The following is a 21,075-nucleotide window of genomic DNA, read 5'->3' as shown; positions in this document are numbered from 1 at the left end:
GTTCCACTGCCTACTGACTAAAATATCAAATTCCCTACATTTCATATTCCACTTCATTTTTGGAGTGAGGCAGAGTATTAAATTATAAATTATATATAGCATATATAAGATCTGTCCAAAAAAAGTCCAGCCAATGTTAATACAATGAGAATGGGTTGTACAACATCGATATAACTTGGCATCCAAGGAGAGTCGACTGGAATGTGCATGCATGAGCAATGACAACTTTGCCATACTAGTAAGTGGGGGTGGTAGACACCATTGAGTGAGCATGTGTACTGTGTGGCCATCGTATTCAAAATGACTGAGTGAGTAGAGCAATGAATCTGCATCAAATTTTGTGTTAAGCTTAAATGTTTCTCTGCAGAAGTGGTTGAGATGATTCACAAGGCTATAGCTAAGGGAAACTGGTGATTGGCAGCTTCATCATGGCAACACACTCACTCATGCATCATGTCTCATACAGTGTTTCTGGGGAAACATCAAATCACCCCATTGACTAAGTCCCCCTACAGCCCATATTGGGCACCCTGTGACTTCTGGCTTTTCCCAAAACTAAAGTCACCTTTGAAAGGGAAGAAATCTCAGACCATCAATAAGATTCAGGAAAATACAACGGGGCAGCTGATGGCAATTGGGAGAACTGTGTGAGTCCTCAAGTCACCTACTTTGAAGGGGACTGATGCATTATTGTCCTATGTACAGTATTTCTTGTATCTTATATCTTGTTCAATAAATGTCTTTATTTTTTATACTACATGGCTGGATACCTTATGGACACACTTTTACATTTTATTTGAATTTCACTACTCCTCTCCTCTCTGTGCAGGGCAAGCTCTAGCTGTCACATGCATCAAGAAACCAGAATCAGCTCTGGCAGGGTAGCTCAGTTCGTTAGAGCATTACCCTGATATGCTAAGGTTTCAGGTTGGATCCCTGGTCAGAGCACATACAAGAATTATCTAGTGAATGCATAAATAAGTGGAACAACAAATTGATGTCTCTGTCTGTCAATTTGACGAAAATTCAGAATCACTTGGAGGTCTTGTTAAAACCTTGATTCCTGGGCCCTACCTCCTGAATTCCTGATTCAGTAGGTCCAGATGGTGCCTGAAAATCTGCATTCCTATCACATTCTCAGGTGATGCTACTGGTCTGGGGACCACACCTTGAGAACTGCTGCTCTAGTCCAGCTGGACCTACATTTCTCCTAGGACTTTTCACGTTGTCCCTTAGCTCATAGAGTTCCCTTCACCTGCAACTTTTTCCTCTTTGTTTCTGACAAAGTGTCTATTCAAATACCACCTACTCTGACAAATATTGCAAGATTTGTCCAGCTTGAGTTACTTGCTTTTTCTCTTCTAAGAATCCAAGCACTTATTTTGCTGTCTTTCATGTTATTTATTGCACTCTACTTTGTAGTGATGTATTTGGAAATATATTATTACTCATGTAATGCTACACTTCCTAAGGGCAAATTCTTTGAATCTCCTATAAGACTTGTCAAAATGGTTGGCAAAGAGTGGATGCTCTTAAATATTTATTTATTATCCTGAGCTGGTCTATGATTCCTGTCACATCTGCTATGTGTGTGTGCACACATGTGTGTTTCAAAGCATTTACAAGTACTTATAATGGAATTAATTGTTTATAGTTAAATTTGTATATAGATGTAATATACATGCCATCTATTTGTAAGGAGCTAATAATCCATTTGTTCAGATGAAACATATATAGGTGAAAAGTTAACGTGCTTTGATCCCATAATTCCACAGGTTTGTTTGAGATTTTTGGGAGACACATACAGTAAAGGATCCATAATATAACCACTTGATGAATTTTTAACATTTGTTTTTGATAAAAAATGCACAGTTTATGCTTCCACCTAAACAGAATTCCATTTTTGATTAATAATTTTCCCAAAAATGTTATTTAGAAAATTTGTAAAGAAAATACAGCTGAGTAACATAAAAATGTTAACGCTTTTTTTTTCTGTGACCCTCTTATTTACCCCACCACCTTCCCACCTATTTTTCTCGCTTCCCTTAGAGTAGCCTGCAGACTTCCAGTGAGCCAGGGAATGGAAAGTGTAGCAGGCAGCATTCCAACACAGATCCAAAGTTCTCAACTCCTGGAGTACACACACTTTTCCCCAATTACCCAAATACAGTACCAATGTAAATGATGCTGTGAAGGCATTTCTTCTGATAATTAAGGCACCAAATCAGCTGACCTTAAAATAAGGAGATCGGGTGGGCCTAAACTAATCATGTAAGAGTTTTAGTAAAAACAGTTTCCTCTGACTGATCACAGAAGAAGAAATCAGAGATATATGCTCTAACGGTCTAGGAAATAGCAAATGTTCACGTGAACTGCCTATGGGGCCACTTGACAAGGAACTGTGAGTGACCTCTAGGAGCTGAGAGTAGTCCCTGGTTTATAGCTATATGAAAAATGGGGAGCTTAGTCTTACAGCAGCAAGGACATGAATGAATAAGAAAGGAGAGAGTGAAGGAAGAGGATACTGAGCCCCAGAGAATCCACAGCCTTCACCAACACCTATATTTCACCCTGGTAAGAGGCTGAGCACAGAATCTAACCATATCATGCCTGGACTTCTGATATACAGAAACTGTGAGGTAATCAATTTATGTTGTATTAAACCACTAAGATGAAGGGTAATTTGTTACCTTACATTTTCTGTACTATATTTTTGTAGTATAGAAAATGTTAAAGGTCCCAAGTTCAAATAGAAGATAAGAAAATGCATTAATTCTTGGCTTTTGCACTCATAGCAGCCTGCCATCAATTATTTAAGGAAATCTGTTTATAGCCATTTGTTCCCCTATCAGAGAGAAAGGAGATTTAAAAACATATATTGCCACACTGGATAGAAATGAGGATTCAGAGAGAAAGGAATGTATATGTTGCTACTGGGATAGTGACAAGGAGGCCTGAACCATGTTGAGCAGGAAGAAAAAGAAAAACTTTTAATGAGGAATCAGTGATCAACGTGAGGGGCTGCAACAGGGAGGGAACCTGTTGCTTTCTTTCAAGGGTATGTGGAGGTGCCATCAGAGCAGTAATAAAAAAGTAATAGGTTGTGGTTAATGGGCAGGTGGCTGAAGGCAGTTTCATGGAGTCTTTGCATGCCTAGTCTAAGCCTGGGGAAAATACCCACAAACCCACAAAGGGGAGTTGTTACTTGCCAACAGAAGGGAAAGTGACAGATGCTGACTGAGAACCATTGACTCCCCCTGCTTATGTCATGGCAAGGCCAACCTCTCTGATAGGAAGGCCATCCAGTGGGGAGGGGCGAGGAGAGAGACCCTGGCAGGACTGGGCAGTCACTGTTTTTGATACCTAGTAGGGACTAGATTAACTTTGTTAACCTTCAGGGGAAACGGAACCTTGAGAAAGAAGGTCAGCTCATTCACAGAAAAGAAAAAGTAAAAGTTGCATGAATGCCTGCCTGAGGTTGTGATAGTGAAAGTTGCACAGACACAAATCACTCTGAGTTTCTACAGGAAGCAAGGACACTTGGGCCTGCATTCAGGGATGTGCATTCTGGTGCTGTTTGTACCACTCGTTTATTGGGAGCAAGACAGTTTACTACTTCAGGTTTCAGTTTCTTCATCAGCCAAGCCAGAGGTTTGGATTAAACAATTCATAAAGTCTCCTTCAGCTCTTATATTTTTACTGGCTAGTGGAAGGAGCAAGAATGTGTTTTACAGTCTCATTGCTCAGAGCTTGCAATTCTTAGACTGGCTAATCTACCAGGAGCCAAGAAGATTTTGTTATCTGACTATTTGAATATGATAATAAAATCAGTGGCCCTCTAAGTTAAGAAATGGGACCATGTTGAATTCATAGAGTGACTATGCATCCTACCTTACGGAGAGAGAGTACAGTCCGGTCCTTTCATTGCTGTCCCTCAGAAGGTAGCTACCATCACATCCATTTGAGAGAAGGAGAGCCTCTGCCGCATGGCGAGTCAGGTTGCCGTGATACCACCTAGGAAGGAGAGAACAGTGTTTTCACTCAGGGCAAACTGCAGGGTGACCCTTCTTTTACTGGCTTTTCCTCTCAAAGATCACCTTGACAATACTCCCCACATAGGTGGCCCAGAGACCAAGCTCTCAACCGAAACAACAGCACAAGGAAATCACTGGGCTTGACTAAAGGGAAGAATAGAGAGAGTTGGCTACTAACTGTTATGGGTTGAATTGTTCTGAAAATTCCTAGGTTGAAGACCTAACCCCTGGAACCTCAGAATGTAACCTTATTTGGAGATAAGGTCTTTAGGAAGTTATGAGGTCATTAGCATGGGCCCTAATCAATATGATTGGTGTCCTCTTGTAAAAAGGGGACATCTGGAGAAAGACTTGCAAATAGAAAGAGTGTAAATGTGAAGACAACCATCTGCAAATCAAAGAGAGAGGGCTGCAATAGACCCTCTCTCACAACCCTCAGAAGGAACCAAACCCATTGACACCTTGATTTCAGGCTTCTATCCTCCAGACTGTGAGACAAGAAATTTCTTCTGTTTAAGTCACCCATTTTTTGATATTTTTGTCATGGTAGCCCTAGCAGACAAACATATAAAATTACTTGGTAAACAGGAAATCTTTAAAAGTCCAAGTCAAAAATAACTGGAAGAATAGGCTTTGGCCAATTTTCTTTCTTTCATTTGTTTTTCTCTCTCACAATCTCTCCTGCAAATGTGGCACCACCTTTTGCAGTGTGGAAATCACTGAGGTATTTAATACTAGAGTCCATTGTCATGAGGAATTCAGATGTTTTATATGAGATGCAAGCCACATTAAGTATTGTTTCAAAGTGACAAATATCTGTAGAGCTGAGGAAGTCCCAAGGATATTCAAATTGATCTATGGGTTAAAAAAAAAGGTTTAGAAAAGGTAACATACATCCATGATAGAAGAAAACAATCCCAAATGCTTTTCAAAAGAAGACATAGTGAAAATAAAAAAGCTTTCTATTCATCCTTAATGCTCAGTTCCCTTGTTCCTTTCTCTAGAGGACACCAGTGCTAACCATTTTCTTGAGTTTCCTCCTAAGAGATGTCCTATACATCCACAGCAGTGATTTTTCAGGCAGTGTGCTGCAAGAGGCACACTGGTGAGCCACACGAGTTTTTAAAACATGCAATCCCTGACTACTTACTCAGGGGCACTGACTTCTTTTCCTTTAGATCATCAGATAGAAAAATGACAACAGCTGACACAACAATAGCCAACTGGTGTGAATATCCTGACTTGAACCATAAATACATAGGAGTTGCATCTTATTGGTCATGTTGCATAATGTGGTTGTGTCTGATTGGTTAATTCTTGGTACCAGAAATCTTGGTACCAAGAAATCTTTATGTACAAGTATAAGCACTGATTTTTAAAAAGTCACTCTGGAGCAAAAAGAGTAGGTAATTACTATTATTATTATTATTATTTTGTAAATCAATCAAAATTATACCTATTTTTGTCAGATGGGCAAAAATATTTTTGGGTGTGCCACAGAATTTTAATAATTAGTTCATGTGTGCTACAAGATGAAAAAGGTTGAAAATTGTTGATCTAGAGACATTCAGATATGTCCCCTCTCCCAATTCCACGGAAACAGAGCATTCTAGACACACTTTTCTGCACCTCGCTCTTGTTCCCTTAAAGATTTGGAAACCTGCCACTTGCAACATTCCCAGTACTGACCTGGCCTTCCCTTCCCCCCACCACTCCTCACTCCTTTTGCACCCCTCTCCTTCCCATACACACACATATACCATTTTTATTTATGGGGCCATTACTCTACACCCTTTGTTGCTGCCAAAACCATATGGGCTGGGGCCAGGGCTGGACCGACAGATATCTCCTCCTGTGTGTGGTTGGAAAATTTTTTGTTTGGGTTTTTTTTCTCTTGAATAAAAAAGGTTCTACTTAAAAAAAAGACTTGGTGGAGGCAGTACAAGGTGGTGATTAGGATTGTGGCTTCTGGAGTTGGTTTGCACGAATCCCTATCCAGGTGATAACTCTTAGTAGCTTTACAAGTTACAAAACCAATCTGAGCCTCAGCTTTCTAACTTCTAAAATGGATTTATAATAGCCCTCATGGGTCAGCTGTGAGTACTGCTCACATTAAGACACATGAAATGGTCAAAACAGCCCTGGCAAACAGCAAAACTTAGTACACATCAGTTGTTAGCATGAAGTCACTGTGATCCAAAAAACCATAACTTATGATGTATCCTCTGTGGTGTGATTTTCTTGTTGCTCAAATATAATTTTGTATTACTTTTAATTTATTTCAGATAACAGAAAACTAGGTACCAGGGACTATTGCTACTGAAAGGGACCCATAGTCCAGGGCAGTGCGGGGGAAGGGGACATGGGCAGTTATACAAATAATGTCAATAAAGGAAATACTGTTAGTGAAGTGTATATAGTGTACAAGAATTTAGAAGAAGAGCCTAACTCTGGGCATGAGGGACCCTGCTGTCATGAGCCACACTAGTGTCCACTGTGATATCCCCATGGTCTGAAATTTTTAGCCTGATAAGAAAAACTAAACACAAGATTATCTGTGGAAGGAAGATTCTTCATAGGTCTCTAAGCTACTTGCTAAATATGTGTTTCTTTAGCTTATTTCCTCTTTGGGGCAGAGATATCTCCACCCTGTACTAGAAATGTATTTGCTAGCTGAAAATAATTACAAGGAAAAGCATTTTATTAAAAAACCTATTGAGTTATTTAGCCACAAAACAGCTTCATTCATTGGGCTGATTCACAGACAAGTTCACATCTTCTCACTACTCACATCTTCTCAAAATGCTTTCAAAGGACAATTGGAATCTAAAGCTAATATAATGTTGTATGTCAATTATACTTCAATAAAAAAAGACATTTAGAGGAATTAAAAGTGAAGCTATAAAAATACTTCAGTTTTGGCTACAATCAAAATTCTGGCTAATTTGATGGCTAACATCTCCACAAGGTCACAAGTTTTTAAATTCTTTGTGCCAACTAAAGAATTAAATAACTAAATTTTGGATGAACATTTCAGAATAAAATTTAGTTTGAGCCAGTAGATCATGAATTTGAAACAACAAAATTTGATCAACAAAGTTCTAAAATGTAAAGGATTTGGTCATTCATTTGGATTCTTTTCAACGAGATCTGAAGTCTGTATTCAAAGCATTTAAATACAGACTTCAAAAAGCAAATTTCTTCTGATAATTACAACCTGATGGCAGTTTTTTTTTCTAAGAAAATTTGTATGGTAATCTTTTAATAAGTTATATGTCATAAATACAGTAAATAAATAGTAAAAATTACTTGAGTATAAAGCAAGAAGAAGCACACTGTGCTCCAATTTGGGACATCTCAGTGAATATTATTTTCTGGGTAGCAGCTTGTTGAGTCAGTTTTGATGTCTCTTGTATTTTATCAAGTCCTGAGCCTGGGCAAACCTGAAACAGAGCCTACCAGACAGCCACTTACACACACTTCATAATGACTATGAGGCAATGAGGATCCTCATTCCCCAAACAGCTCTCCCATAAATGCCTGAACCTCATCTTTTACTTGAGTTAAGTAATTCTTTTCCAGAAACTTAGGATGAGCATATCTTCCAGGGAAGTGACTATACACCCAAGTAATATTACATATCTTTTATAGAAATACATCCACCTGTGTCCATGAAGAACTAAAGGTTAAAAATTGGTAGTTTCCTACCAATTTAAAAATTAAAGTTGGTAGTTTCCTCACAATCCATCTTCTCTACCCTGTATCGTTCAACCTCATAAGTCTTTATTTATTAAGCTTTAAATCTGTGCAAAGCATTGTGCAAGACACTGTACTGGGTAGGTCAAGAGGACAGAAATGGAAAAGCCCGAGTCTGGGCTTCAAGAAACCATTAATCTAGTCAGAAGGATGAGACAAATACTTTGCACACTGTATACTACAGAGTGAAGCACCCAACAGAGGTTTTGGGAAGAAAAATCAAGACCATTCCCTAAATGAGCCAATGTCAAAGTAGGCCTTCAAGGGCATGCAAGTTATTTTTTAGTGTGTATAATTTTTATGATACATTTTATGTAGTAAAAATTAAAATATATACACACAGAAGAGAAAGTGAAAGTTTTTCACTGAAGAGGAATTATGTGTTTTAAATAAAGTCTCAGTACTAAACAGAGAAATGAACATTAAAACAAAAATGTGCCATTTTCTTTATCAATTAGGTTGACTAAAATTGAAGAGTTAGATATTATTAACTATTAGAGAATTTGGGAATGATGGATATTATTGTCCATGGTTAGGAGGAATATAAACTGGGGGGGAATTCAGCATATCCAGTGTAACAGGACACGCACAGGTGACCAGCGACTCCATTTCTCGTGTCTGCCTAGCAGAATTCATGTGTGAGCGGAGGCAAGATGAACACAGGTGTTTGATGCAGACATGTTTGTGAGAGTAAACATTTGGAGCCATTGTAAATACCTGGTAATAGTGAGATGACAAGGTTGAGTGCTCATGGATGAGATTATGTAAAAAGTTAACTAAAAGTGTTTGAAAATATGTGAGTACATTTTTGGTTGTCAAATGATGAGGGCAGGGGATTGGGTGCTGTCAGCACTTTGTGAGGTGGGCTGCCAGGAATGCTTCACATTTTAACGAAGAATGATGAGTTCTGAGCAACCAAGAATTTTCCTGCTCAGAACACCAGTTACCCGCCCCCCACTGAGAAACACTGGGGGTGTTGTACACACACACACAGACACACACACACACACATTATCAGTTGATAGCTCTCAAAACATAGTGTTAACTTAGAGGAATTAGAGGTAGGGGCAGAATGATACCACTACTTGTATAAAATCACCCTTCTCTTCCTAAACTATTCAACACTTACATGTGTACATATAATGACAGGCAAGTGCATAAAATAAAGTATACACCAAAGTCATAAGTATGGTTTCCTTAATGGAAGGAACCAGATTGAGGGTGTTGTTAAAGTAGACGTTAGCTTGATCAAATTTTCCTAATATAGCTTGTTCTAATAAAAAATAGATTCATATATTTATTGGGTAACTAAAATTTGAAAATAAAAGAGTTAATTTTTCCATAATCCAACCTCTAAAGATAATACTGTTAATAATTAGTTTTATTTTTAATTTATTCATCTACTGTTCATTAAATGTTGGAGTTGGCCCAGCACTTGGATGGAGGGTGGGGTGGGAGTGGAAGCAAATAACCAGAGCCAAGGCCTAGAGACAATGGAATGCTAGCTGTGCTCAGGATCAGAGCACTGCATGGTGGTGTGTCTGGTTCAGGATGAGTGTCAAAGGGCAGTGGTCACAAGTGGTGACATGAAGCTGGGAGGAGACTGATGCTGTGTTGTGCTTGGCACTGGATACCTGCAGGTCCCTGGCCACTGTTACACAGGCTTTATTGATAGAGCTTTTATGGCTTAAAATGCACCTCCAACAGTTCATTACATGGAGTCCTAATTACATGGACCTAAATTTCCTGTAATTGGAATTGAGTTTAAAAGGTTTTCTTTTATTTCATTGTTACGATTTTTAGAGGGAAGAGTCAGATTTTAAGAAACTTAAGCTTGTAAAATTTGGATGTCTCATTAAGATATTTCATGTAAAATTACAAAAAATAAGAAAATAATTATTTAGAATGAGAAATCACAAAAACTCAAATTAAAAAAGCTGATGAATATCACAAACATCACAAATCTGTGAAAAGTAACTAATTTTTATTTATTGTTTAACTCATGTCCATACTTCTCCCCCTTTTTTGGCTGTATTATCATTATTCCTTCATATAGTAACAATTTTAAAGTCTAATGTTTTAGAGAGAGACTGAAACAGTAATTCAGTCCCTCACCTAGAATAATTTTTAAAATTGTTGGTAGTATAGAAAAGTTATTTTCAGCTTTATTGGTAATAAAGTTTTTAAGATTGTTGGCAAATTTGAGAACTTCCATTAAATTTCTCTCAAATGTAAGGTGTAAGATTCCAGAGCATTTGAAATGTTATGTACAGGGACTAATATTAAATACTCTTTGAGATTAACTACACAGCCAGGGTCTGCACCAAGCAGGGGCCCTGAGGCTGCAACTTCATTGTCTTCACAGTAAACTCATCTCTAGTGATTATAACAGTTGTGTAGGACTTTTATTTTTAAATTAAACAATTAAAATGTTTACCCTAATAAATAAAAGTCATGCATAATCTCCTGTTGCAACCATCAGATTGATTAAAATTCTTTCAAATTTTGTACAGTGTGTGAATAAAATCTAAACCTTACATGACTGTCATCCAACCTTTGCCTACCTATTACTAATGAAGGGAAATTCACTATTTCATAAGTAAGCTCATTCCATTCTTCAGTAGTTCCATGAGTATTTCCAAGAATTGCTACTTCCTGCTTTCAACAGATGGTCCAAGAGCTACTTTTTGGTGTTAAACTTAAAAAAAAAATGACAACTTAAACAAATACAGGGTCTGGCAGAAGTAACTCCTGCTTGAATGTGTTGGTAGAGTAATAAAATGGGTATAATAATTTATAGTTTTAATTTGAACATTTCATCTAAAATATATGGTGTACTTGAGTGTGATGTTTGTGACAGAATTGCAGGCTTATGATTTTACAGTAAAATATTTTGTAATGAAAAATGGCGTTATTTGTGTTGGACACTGTACTTTAGAGCATTTAGAATGTATACTTTTCCCTTTCCATCACCTTCAACTCCTCCTTTTATGACAGTCTTTCAGTCCCTTTAGCACCCAGGGACCTTACTACCCAGAAACTTACCTCCTTTGACTACTTTCCAAATTGTTACAATCAACTCAACGCTAAGGTCTGACATGCAAAACGAAGCCTCACAAGTCTCTCTTATTCTAGCTGCTGTCTGCATTACGGAAACCCAAGATTGCACTAGTTTCTTGACAATTGCATCATGCTGCTGATTCACATTCAACATACTACTGATTAAATCTCCCAAGTAGGTCATTTTTTTCTGCTGCTCTGTCAGGCCTCCTCCAGCTACATTTGAAGGGTGACATCTTTAGAAGTTAAGTGCAAGAAGAAACCTTTTTACTACTGCTTTTTACTACTAGAAAATGCTAAGTGAAAAGGAATGCTAACAGGCAGCCACTTACATCTGGAACATCTAAGCAGGGGCAGTGAGAATTTTGGGGAGAAGAGACAATGCCTTTGTTGCCAGTCATTTCCCCAGCTAGTCTATCCACGCCAATGACTTCTATTTATTAGCATTGTGACCCCTCTCAAGTAGCAACCTCAGTCTCCTCTTATCTGTCAAGGTGACTAATAATAATGCCTAGCAAGAAAACCCTCTTATTTTCATATGTTGGAAGTCTTCTTTTATAAACTTTTAATATGCTTCCTTAACTTTTGTAGAAGAGAACAGAACACAAGATTTACTAATTATACCACATGTTATGAATATATGCCAGACATTGTGCTAGGTGCTGGGAATAGTTAGAAATAAAGTTTCTTTTTCCTAAAATTAAAACAAAATTTGGTTTCATTTTCCCTGAAGAAATGAAAAAGCACAAGGAACTACTGTTTATAACAACACACGCAAAGCAATGTCATAGTCTGCTTTTCCGCCAGGCCCACACGTTGCCATTATTGTGTCTCAAGGCTAATAGAGGCAACAGAGCAGAGGCTTCTCAAGCTTTAAAAGAATATTTGTACTGGGTTTTTGAGATTATCAAAACCAGCAGTTGACCTTGAAGGAAACAGTGGTATTATCCCTTCCGTGATACAGTAACAAATTAGGAAACAACCACCCACTAAAGAATTTTCATAGCTGTCTCTCAGCAAGGTACAGGAAATAAGCCCAACCACAGAGAAAAAATACAAGCTAGATCCAGAAAACTGGTTCCCATATTCAGCCTCTTCTTTCTTCCCAGTGCCCCTTCATGCTAGAACCTTCTGGGGAATGGCCCCAGCATTTTGGAGCCTCCATAAATTCTTATCCCATCAGGTTTTGCTGCCTTACTTTGCTGAAAGAAGTTTATATCTCATTTCCACTGTTCTTTAAAGCAGAGGCTTTCAAACTTTTTGGATTGGTCTATGGTATAAAACACATTTTGTATCTCTCTCTCTACACACACACACACAAACACACACACACATACACACACAGAGACATACATTACAAACATACAAAAAAGCCAAAAAATTTTATAGGAGAAAACACTATTCTATATGCTATTTACTATTTTTTCTCTTCTATTTCTTTCTAACAAATATTGACTGTGATTCACTAAACTGACTTAAAGAACACTAATGGGTTGCACTTGGTGTTTGAAAACAATACAAAGCCTTGCTGCTTAGTGCCCTGAGATTGTTAGAAACTCGCATTATCAGACCCCCTATACCTGCTGAGTTATAATCTCTATCTAGCAACAGCCTCATGTGATTGATATGCAGTTTATACTTTGAAAATCACAAGGTGAAAAACTCTTGGTCCTGAAAAACGTTAATTCATTTCTATAACTCTGATGGTTTGCCTCCACAGACTGTGGCATCTGAAGAGGAAGAAAAAGAGGTCAAAGCACAATACTAAGTGGCTTTACAGTATCAGTGGGGTGGGGGTGGGAGTGAGAAGGATTCACAGGCCAGTGCTGTCAGGAAATCACAAATAGCTGCCATTTTAGTGAAATGGACAGTAGGTAGTACAGAAGGGGACTTCACAGCAGGCTGGGGTGGTCAGGGAAAGCTCCATGGAGGAGGAAGATCATCAGCTGGAACAGAAGGTCTACTACACTGAGGAGGGATGCAAAAGGAAGCTAGAAGAACAGTAGGCACAGAAAGTGATCTTTCACATTAAAACATGGGCCATCCATCCATTTAGATTATGTATTCGTTGGTGATAAAATTCCTCAGTAACCCATGTCTACAGATTATTCATATATTTAATGGCACATTTTCTCCTTCCTGGCAAAGAGAAGTAACATAGAACCTACATTCTGTCCCATTAGAATTGTAATGAGACATACATTTTGAAATGTAAGAACATATATTTCAACCCCAAGCAGTAGGTTCAACCCTTGATTGTGAAAGCAGGTGAAAGGTCCTGGAGTTGAACAGTCAACAAAAGCTCTGTTCTCCAGAGAATTTTTCTTCATTTGCAAAATTATTCTCACTTTCAAATGACACTGGCACACTTTGTGAACTCTCTAGACCAAAGATGACAAATGCATAGCATATGATGCTACTCCCTGCTTCTAAGGCCATAGATAAGGCTCAAAGCTCTGTCTTCTTTCTTGCTAAGCCCATAATTGGCCTCAGAATCTTTCTGAACAGAGTAGAGATTGACCATGAGGTGAATCTATTAGGGAATCCCACTCTGAGCAGTATTAACTTGGGTTAATATGTCCTTAGCACTTGAGTTATTCCATGGGATTGCTTAGTTGCTGATTTTCTTCATGGTCATTTGTTTATTGGGTTGGTGTTACGCCCTTTGATTTTGTGAAAAATAGAACATTTAACCTCTACACCATCAGAAATCATGGTTTAGGATGAGGAAATGTCTTACTTGGTTCAAGAACTATCCATGCTGCAATTTGTATTATAGTCAGACCATGAGATATCTAGGACAAGACGGTGTTGTCTATACATGAACATTAACTTCCATATTCACAAATTTGGGCTTATCTTTCCATTGATCATAGCTATGGGCCCTGTCAAAGTACAGAGAATCAAGCAAAGGCTTTGCATAGGATTCCAAAAGTTCTAATGAGGCCTCAGATAGGCAAAGTGTGATCATAGGAGGGACTGAAAAAAAAAAAAGACTCACTAGAGCCTTTCCAATAAGGAGGTGTCTGTGATGGACACAGCTTGTCTGCGGCTTTCCATGTTGCCATTCTAAATTTGCATGTGCTAATAGCAGAGCTAAATTATGAGACCAGTAGCCCCAGGCTTTAAAAAGCATACCTGAGTGATGACAGAGGCAGACATGTGAGTATCTGGTCAAACATGAACTAAAGGCAGGCCCCAAGTTGTTTTGGTGGAAGTCAAGGCTCAGTTAAAGGGAAATAGGACTGAAAGGAAGACAAGAATTCTGTGGGAGTTGGAGACCAGGATAAACCTGTTCTCCAGGGAGTCTGAGGAATGAGGAAAGAAGTTCTGAAAGATGAAAACACAGGGAGAAAGACAGAGACTTAGAGATTTAGAGACACAGAGTGACACAAAGAGTCAGAGCCACAAGTTAAGAGCTGTAGACAGACAGAAAGATAGAGACCAAAATGTGGAGACAGAGAAAGGCATACCAGCTCCCATAGATAGTCAGAAGCATACAGGACAGTGACTGATAAAGACAAATAAGACACAAACAGAGTGGTCTACAAGACAGGGCAGAAGCCAAACAGAAAGGACATAGACACATAAAGAGAGACCCACAGGGACTGACTCAAAAGTGGGTAAACACACCCAGGTTGTCAGACTTGGAGAGACTGGAGGGAGGGTGGCAAATTGCATCTTGTGCCAGCAAAGGTCCTTCTGTCCAGTCCCCTGGTCAGCCTGAATGGTGCAGGAATGGCTGTAAGAATATCACTGCTCACCCAGTGGCTGGGGCCAGGGAATGTTTGATTTGAACTGGGACCTAAAGCTTGAAGACTGACTAGAAAAAATAAGAACTTGAGAAGGACTAGAATGGCTACACAGAAACCCAGAGCCAGAGGTTCTCTCAGGAGGACTCTTCTCTGAGTAGAATCAAGCTTGACTTTGCACTTACTCTGGGTACTCTTGCAGCCTATACCTTTAAAAGGTTGCTTCAGTGTAATTGTCCTTAGAGTGCATTGTCATTAAACAGCAAATTGATGTTTGTCTCTTCCTTTCCTCTCTCTCTCAAATCAATAAATTTTTTTTTTATAGTGAAGGGTATGATAAAGACACTAGAAAACCAGAAGAAGAAAGCCAGGTGGAAGCTTTCTCATAGAATGTGGTGGAAGGAAGGAGCTCTGAGAGGTGAAAACCAGAGTCAGACTTACTGCTGACTAACTGCTGGATGCCAGAGACTGGGAAGGTGGAGTCCATGCGGGCTATTTTATTTTCTGAATAGTCACATCTTCAGTTATTTTCACCACTTTACTCATGCCATTTTAAGTTGAGCAAATGTCTTCTTTTTCTGACTTCAGCTGACAAAACTCCTATCAGTTCCAAGACCATCTTCTCCAGAGATCTCCTTCCTTCCTGCCATATGAGTTATGCTTTATGTAGATGCTGTTGTGGCCCTCAGTCCTCTCACCCTGCATTCTCTAACTGTATGCACATGTGCCTTTGCTGTCCTCTGTACTGTAAACTCCTGGAGTTTTTTCTTAATTTTAACAACAGATGGATTATGAATAGGCATAAAAGTGAATGAATGAAGCAAAGTGACCCTACTCAGTGTGAAGAACCTGGGTGGACAGCTTTCCACATGTAAGTAGAAGGAAGACAACATCAGCCGTAGAGGAATAGAAAACAACAGAAGAGGAAATTCACTTGACTCAAAGAGAGAGCAAACTGTACACTAGTTACATATTAGTCTCTACCGCTGTAAGAGACTCACCTTCCGTTTTTAGACTCCAAGATTACAGAATTGTGCACAAAAGAGGAACGAATGTTATTGCTCTATTTGGTATCACAGATTTGTAAACAGGTTTCTATAAAGGTTTGACTTTTCTATTCTTCTTAGCCTTGTCAATTTGTCTAGACCTCAAAATGAAATCTACAAAACTCAATAAAGTTTTTATTAATTAGGATATTAACTTGGTTTTGTCATGCTCATGTATATGTATAATGTGAATCATGTGAAAGAATAATTAATATCTTTTAGTAATAAAATGTATTGGTTGTAGTAGTCACAGAACTTTTTTATTTGTCTCAGTTCACACTAGCACTTGCATATAGTGCTAGTGTAAGAAGAAAGAAGTTTGATGGAAATTAGGAAGTTGCATTGGTGGACAGGTACATGGACTCTGGAGCAAAACTGGATCTGAAGGTTTCTGAGCATGTAAACTTGACATGTGATCAAAGCTCTGTGCTTCACTTTTGTCATTTGTGAATGGGAATGACATTAGTGATAGTATCTATATACAGTGATGTGTGAATTTAAAAGTCATGCACACAAAGGGTTTAAAATAGTGCCTGGCACAGAGCAAGCATCCAGTAAGTACTGACTGCCACATTTAGAACATACACCTTCTTGGATCATTAGAAAGAGTATCAGCTTTTGGGTAATCTCCTAGGCATGTCACTCAGCAGTCCCACTCAGGAGGTCAGTGACCTGGACAATTCACTGAACTTATTTGATGTCACCTTGTGCATCTATGAAATACACAAGGTGCATTTCATAGAGTATTATTGAAAGTGTCACTGTGAAAGCTAAATGACACATGGCATGGTGCAGGCAAGGAGTAGGGGCTCAGTGAAGAATAACAATCGTGACATGAGAGCATCCTGGTTTGGTGGACCGCACATGGGCTGGGGACCCAGATTCACTGGACTCGGGCAGCCTAATTTTTCTGCTAATGGGTCTCTTTTCATGTAAAGTTGGAATACCAGTACCTATTAAAGACCGGAGCTGGTGTGTGCAAAATGTCTGCCTCATAATAAAAACTTATTTGGGTTATTTATTCCTTGGGCTGACAAATCATTGCCCAAGGGCCAGTTCCTGCCAGAGTATGTGTTTTTGTATGGACTGAAAGCCAAGAATGGTTTTATGTTTTTAAATGGTCGGGAGGGGAAAAAAAGATTTTGTGACTCATGAAAATTATATAAAATTTGCATTTCAGTGTCCAAAAGAAGCTTTCTGTTTGAACACCATCATGGTCATTGCTCCTGTTATCTGGGCTGTGCTCTCACCACAGTGGCAGATGTGAGACATTCTGGCAGAGATCATAAGGCCTTCAAAGCCTGAAGTATTTATTACCTGGCTCTTTATTTAAAAATTTTACTAATCCCTGATCTATTCTAATCTTCTCTTCTATGTGAAGGATAAGAGGTAGAGAAATGAGAGGTATTTTGACTTATTTACTTAAATATCCAGAGCTTAGAGTCTAGTTTCTTGACACTGGTCAGCCAAACACTGACACTTCTTATAAACATTAAGATTCAGGAAATTATATGAAAAAGGGGATAGTTATTATATTTATCACCTGAGGGAATATGTGTGACTAGATAATCTGAATATCTAATTTAAAAATATCCGAAAATATTTGTATTTCTCAGTATCCCTTTTGTGTCTGTAGTTATATAGTTTATAAAGGCTTATTCCCTTATAAACTATATAACTATACTGTTCCTACATTATCTCATAGGAAACTTTGTGGCAGTTAAAGAATTTCTGGAATTTTAGATTATTAACTGACTAGCAATTCTACGCCCGTTTGTTACTTAGGTGATGACTCTAATATTTATTACTTGTTTAATTTCCCCATTGCTTCATTTTGAAAGCAGCATACAGCCTGACCCTTCCCAGCTCACCTCTTGCTTCTCAAGGCCATTTTCTACCCTGTCGCCCCTTCTTCTGCCACTACCCACTCCTCCCCCACTCCCACACTGCCAAGGTACCAGTGAGGCTGACTGACAATCACAGATTGTTTTATTTCCTCTTCCAAGGAGGAAATAAAACACATTAACACCTTTAAGATAAAAGAAAATGAATGTTTTTTTAAACTGACGCTATAAATGAGGCAGAAATCCTTCTGAGTTACTTGATTTAAGTACTGTAGAAGGAATAAGCCTGTGCTCTGAACAAGTCATGTGTGTCCTAGGCAGGCAAATGATGGATTTGCTGCAGTGCAGGGTTTAATTTACAGAGCTTCCATATTCCTGAGTTTGAAGAAAAACAGGGACCAGAGAACAAAGGCATAATCTGTCTAATTTAATCATCATATTATGTCTATATGGATCCGAAATACAAATGTAAAAATCTATCTACTTAATCAAACAACCTATTAAAGATCATTTCAAAACTAGCTATTTTAATCTATCAAGTACTCTAAGCCATTTTTTGCTTTTATGGAGCTTTTAAAATCTAAATTAACCAGAAGTTTTGGTATAGGTCATACCTAATCAGTGGCTTAATGGTTGGGAAAAAAATCCTTCTTTTATATTCAGAATTCTGCCAGAAGCAACAGGTTATTTTCAAGTTTTCTCATAAATTATTACCTATAAAAGGTATATCAGTGATGTCTGGGAGGGGCAAGTACTGGCTCAAGGCCATTAGTACATTTTCAGGAATTTTGCAAGTTGGTTGTTAAATCCTTGGTGGTTTGGTATTGTCCAAAGTAAGAGCATTTATACCAGGGAGATAGGCAGACTCTGGAAATCAGGGCTACCCCTTGTCCATGTGGCTTATCAGCACACTATTGAGTATATTTAAATGAACCATGCTCTTCTGAGTCTTATGGAGTTGGGGTGAAAATGTTCTAAAATTGAATTATGGTGATGGTTCTACCAGTCTTCAAAGTCACTGAAAATTATTGAGTTGTATACTCTTGAAATGAGTGAGTTTTACAATCTCTAAAATATGCCTCAATAAAATTATTCAACAAAATGTCCCTGAATTAACAAACAAAATGTTGGCATGTATTAATGGCTTTAAGATTCAGATACATACCCCATAAATGAAAGGTGAAGCCACATTACTCAGCCCTTCTGATGGACTTATATTCTATGCAGTGATTCTCAATCTTGGTGTCACTCTGGAATCACTTGGAAAGTTTACTAAGAAAACACTCCCACAACACTGATGTCATTAGTCTGGTCTGTGGCCTGGGCGGAAGTTTTGTTAAAACTTCTAGGGTGATTCCAGTGTTCCACCAACGTTTAGAACCACAAGTGTGGAGCAATCTCTCCAGATAATTGTAGCTTGCTTGTTGTTACAGAAACCATCCTCAGGTGCTTAATTTATTAGAATAGAATAGAGAAGTCTGGACATAAAGCACATTTTGGGGTGTTTCTGGATTGTATCGAATGTCTATTCTTTGCACATGGAGAGAAGACATAGAATTGTTTCTTTGTGGGTTTCACCTGTACTTGCTTCCTGCCATTGGCGTTGTGGTGGGGAGAAGGGACATCATATAGCTTACCTTGTCATTTAAGTGAGTGCCAAGGTACCCAAACACAGGGTCTAGGCTCCAGGATTATTAAATTAAAGGGCCAGAGTTGAATATCTCCTTTGGCTCTTTTCTCTTTGGAGGCTTCCTACTGATCATGGGTGGGAATATAGATAAGGAAGCATGTACTAAAGAATTATAGTTTAACAATTTTTTAAGGCTTTGAGAGCCCAAGCATCCAGCTTTAGTGCCCAGATTTGTGACACCTGCTTTGGGTGCTCAGGGGCATTTTACTTTTTCTCTTTGGGGGAATCTAGAAGGTTAGTGATATCCTGGAACTCTGAATTTCCAATAAGAAGATTTTACTTTATAGAAAATTCTAGCTGTTACATCTGATTTACCTTCTGAAGGTAGAGTTCAATTCTGAGACCTCACATTTAAAATCTAAAGATAGGACTTATTGAGAACTTTTACACTAATACAACACAAAAGACACAATCCCTGCCACGTTAGTGCAGAGAGATTTCATGCCTGCTTCTGAGTTTCTCTGGTTAAGAACAGGCTTTGGCAGATTGGAATCCCAGCTCTGCCATTTAATTGATGCGTGACATGGATGAGTAGTCAACACTTTTGGTGTTCATTTTCTTCCTTTGTAAGATGGAGAGGATAGTAGTTCCTATGTTGTTGGGTTGTTGTGAAGATTTGAGCTGTTTACTAGGACAGAAGGTGTAGGTCTTGCCTCTCGTGAAGCACAGGTGTCAAAACCAGCCTCACCAGGCTGTTCTTGGTATTTTAGGGTAAAGCTTCAGTGTCTCTAGGAAATCCCCTATTCCTCTCTTATGTAATATTTGTTTCTCTGATTAAATATCCTGATGAGTTGTCTCATCTGGTCCATTCTTAAAGACAGGACTATGATCACTCTGACTACTCAAACTCATTACCTGTTTGAGGCAGAAATTGTATCCTCTTTCTGACTTGCTAATATTTAGAGGCTCAAAGTTGCCCCTGCAGACATGCCCTACATAAGTGAGCTCACAAAAGCAGTGTCAGGAAAAAGAAAGGCATATGGACACTGCTGCAGACACTTCCTCCTTTCTCTTTTGAAAAAGTCCCTCTCCTGTACAGTAGGGGAGGCTTTCTGTTTATCTTACTGACAACAGCTTAATAGAGATAAAATATTTTAACAGCATTTATTTATAAACCAGATCAACATGAAGGAAACCAAGCAACATCAACTTATACATTTCAATTCTGTCCCTACTCTCAGAGTCTGTCTAGCATTTGAATTTTGTCCCATAGTCTGCATCTACCTGTTTTCACATCTGGGAAAATAATATGCTCTTTTACAATGCAGTTAGCTCCAAGCAGGAAGACACCTAACAGACACAAATGAGTCAAGTGAAAGGGATGGAAAATGGGGGTGGCAGAGTGCTAAAGAGAACCATTAATCAAAGTGAGCGTTAGGGAACGGGGAGTTAATGCTCACTCAAGAAGCGCTTTGAAAACTGGATCTGTTCTCTTACCCCAAGTCCTGCAGCAGCTCAGCTTCTCCATCGGATCTGCTCCACAGATCTGAAGGATCCTGGGTGCTCATCTTCCCTTCTAGAGACTCTGCTCTGCCCATTCGCGCTCCTCACGTCTGTGAAGCCCCTGCAGGTGCCGAGGGAAGAAGCAATGGGCTCTGCTGCTCCTCACACTCTCCTCGGAGAGAAGCCAGCTGTGAGTCTCCAACCCGCAAGGAAGTGAAACTTGGTTACTCCTCCCACCGACACTTACCACCCTGGCCTGAGGCACTGGCAGGAGTGTTCTGTCAGTCAGGAAGTATGCAAACTTACTTAGCTAGCTACCTCTGAGGACACCCACCCTGCATCACGCAACCTGCAGTTTCTGTCAAAGGAAATAAATATGACAGCACTCTCATTGGGACTGGACAATGAATTCAAACTCCTGTTGTGAGGCCAGACCACAGCCCTTCCTTG

The 21,075-nt window shown here is 38.9% G+C and overlaps 1 protein-coding gene across 1 annotated transcript in view; it reads right to left on the bottom strand.

Moving 5' to 3' along the window:
• The window catches only part of DAPP1 (dual adaptor of phosphotyrosine and 3-phosphoinositides 1), a 53,728-nt gene extending 32,903 nt beyond the window's left edge, over positions 1 to 20,825 (bottom strand). Inside the window, exons 1-2 of the mRNA XM_045820210.1 lie at positions 20,620 to 20,825; positions 3,892 to 4,014 (exon numbers count right to left, since the gene is read on the bottom strand). Of these exons, the coding sequence (XP_045676166.1) occupies positions 3,892 to 4,014; positions 20,620 to 20,720 (224 nt within the window). The 5' untranslated portion in view covers positions 20,721 to 20,825. The remainder of the gene's footprint in view (positions 1 to 3,891; positions 4,015 to 20,619) is intronic.
• Between the last annotated feature and the right edge of the window lie 250 nt (positions 20,826 to 21,075).

This window comes from Phyllostomus hastatus, unplaced genomic scaffold (genome assembly GCF_019186645.2).
Source record: "Phyllostomus hastatus isolate PE091 unplaced genomic scaffold, TTU_PhHast_1.1 phas_scaffold_39, whole genome shotgun sequence".
In the NCBI taxonomy this organism is placed as follows: domain Eukaryota; kingdom Metazoa; phylum Chordata; class Mammalia; order Chiroptera; family Phyllostomidae; genus Phyllostomus; species Phyllostomus hastatus.
The sequence above is the reverse complement of the archived record's forward strand: the minus strand, read 5'-3'. Positions and strand labels throughout refer to the sequence as shown.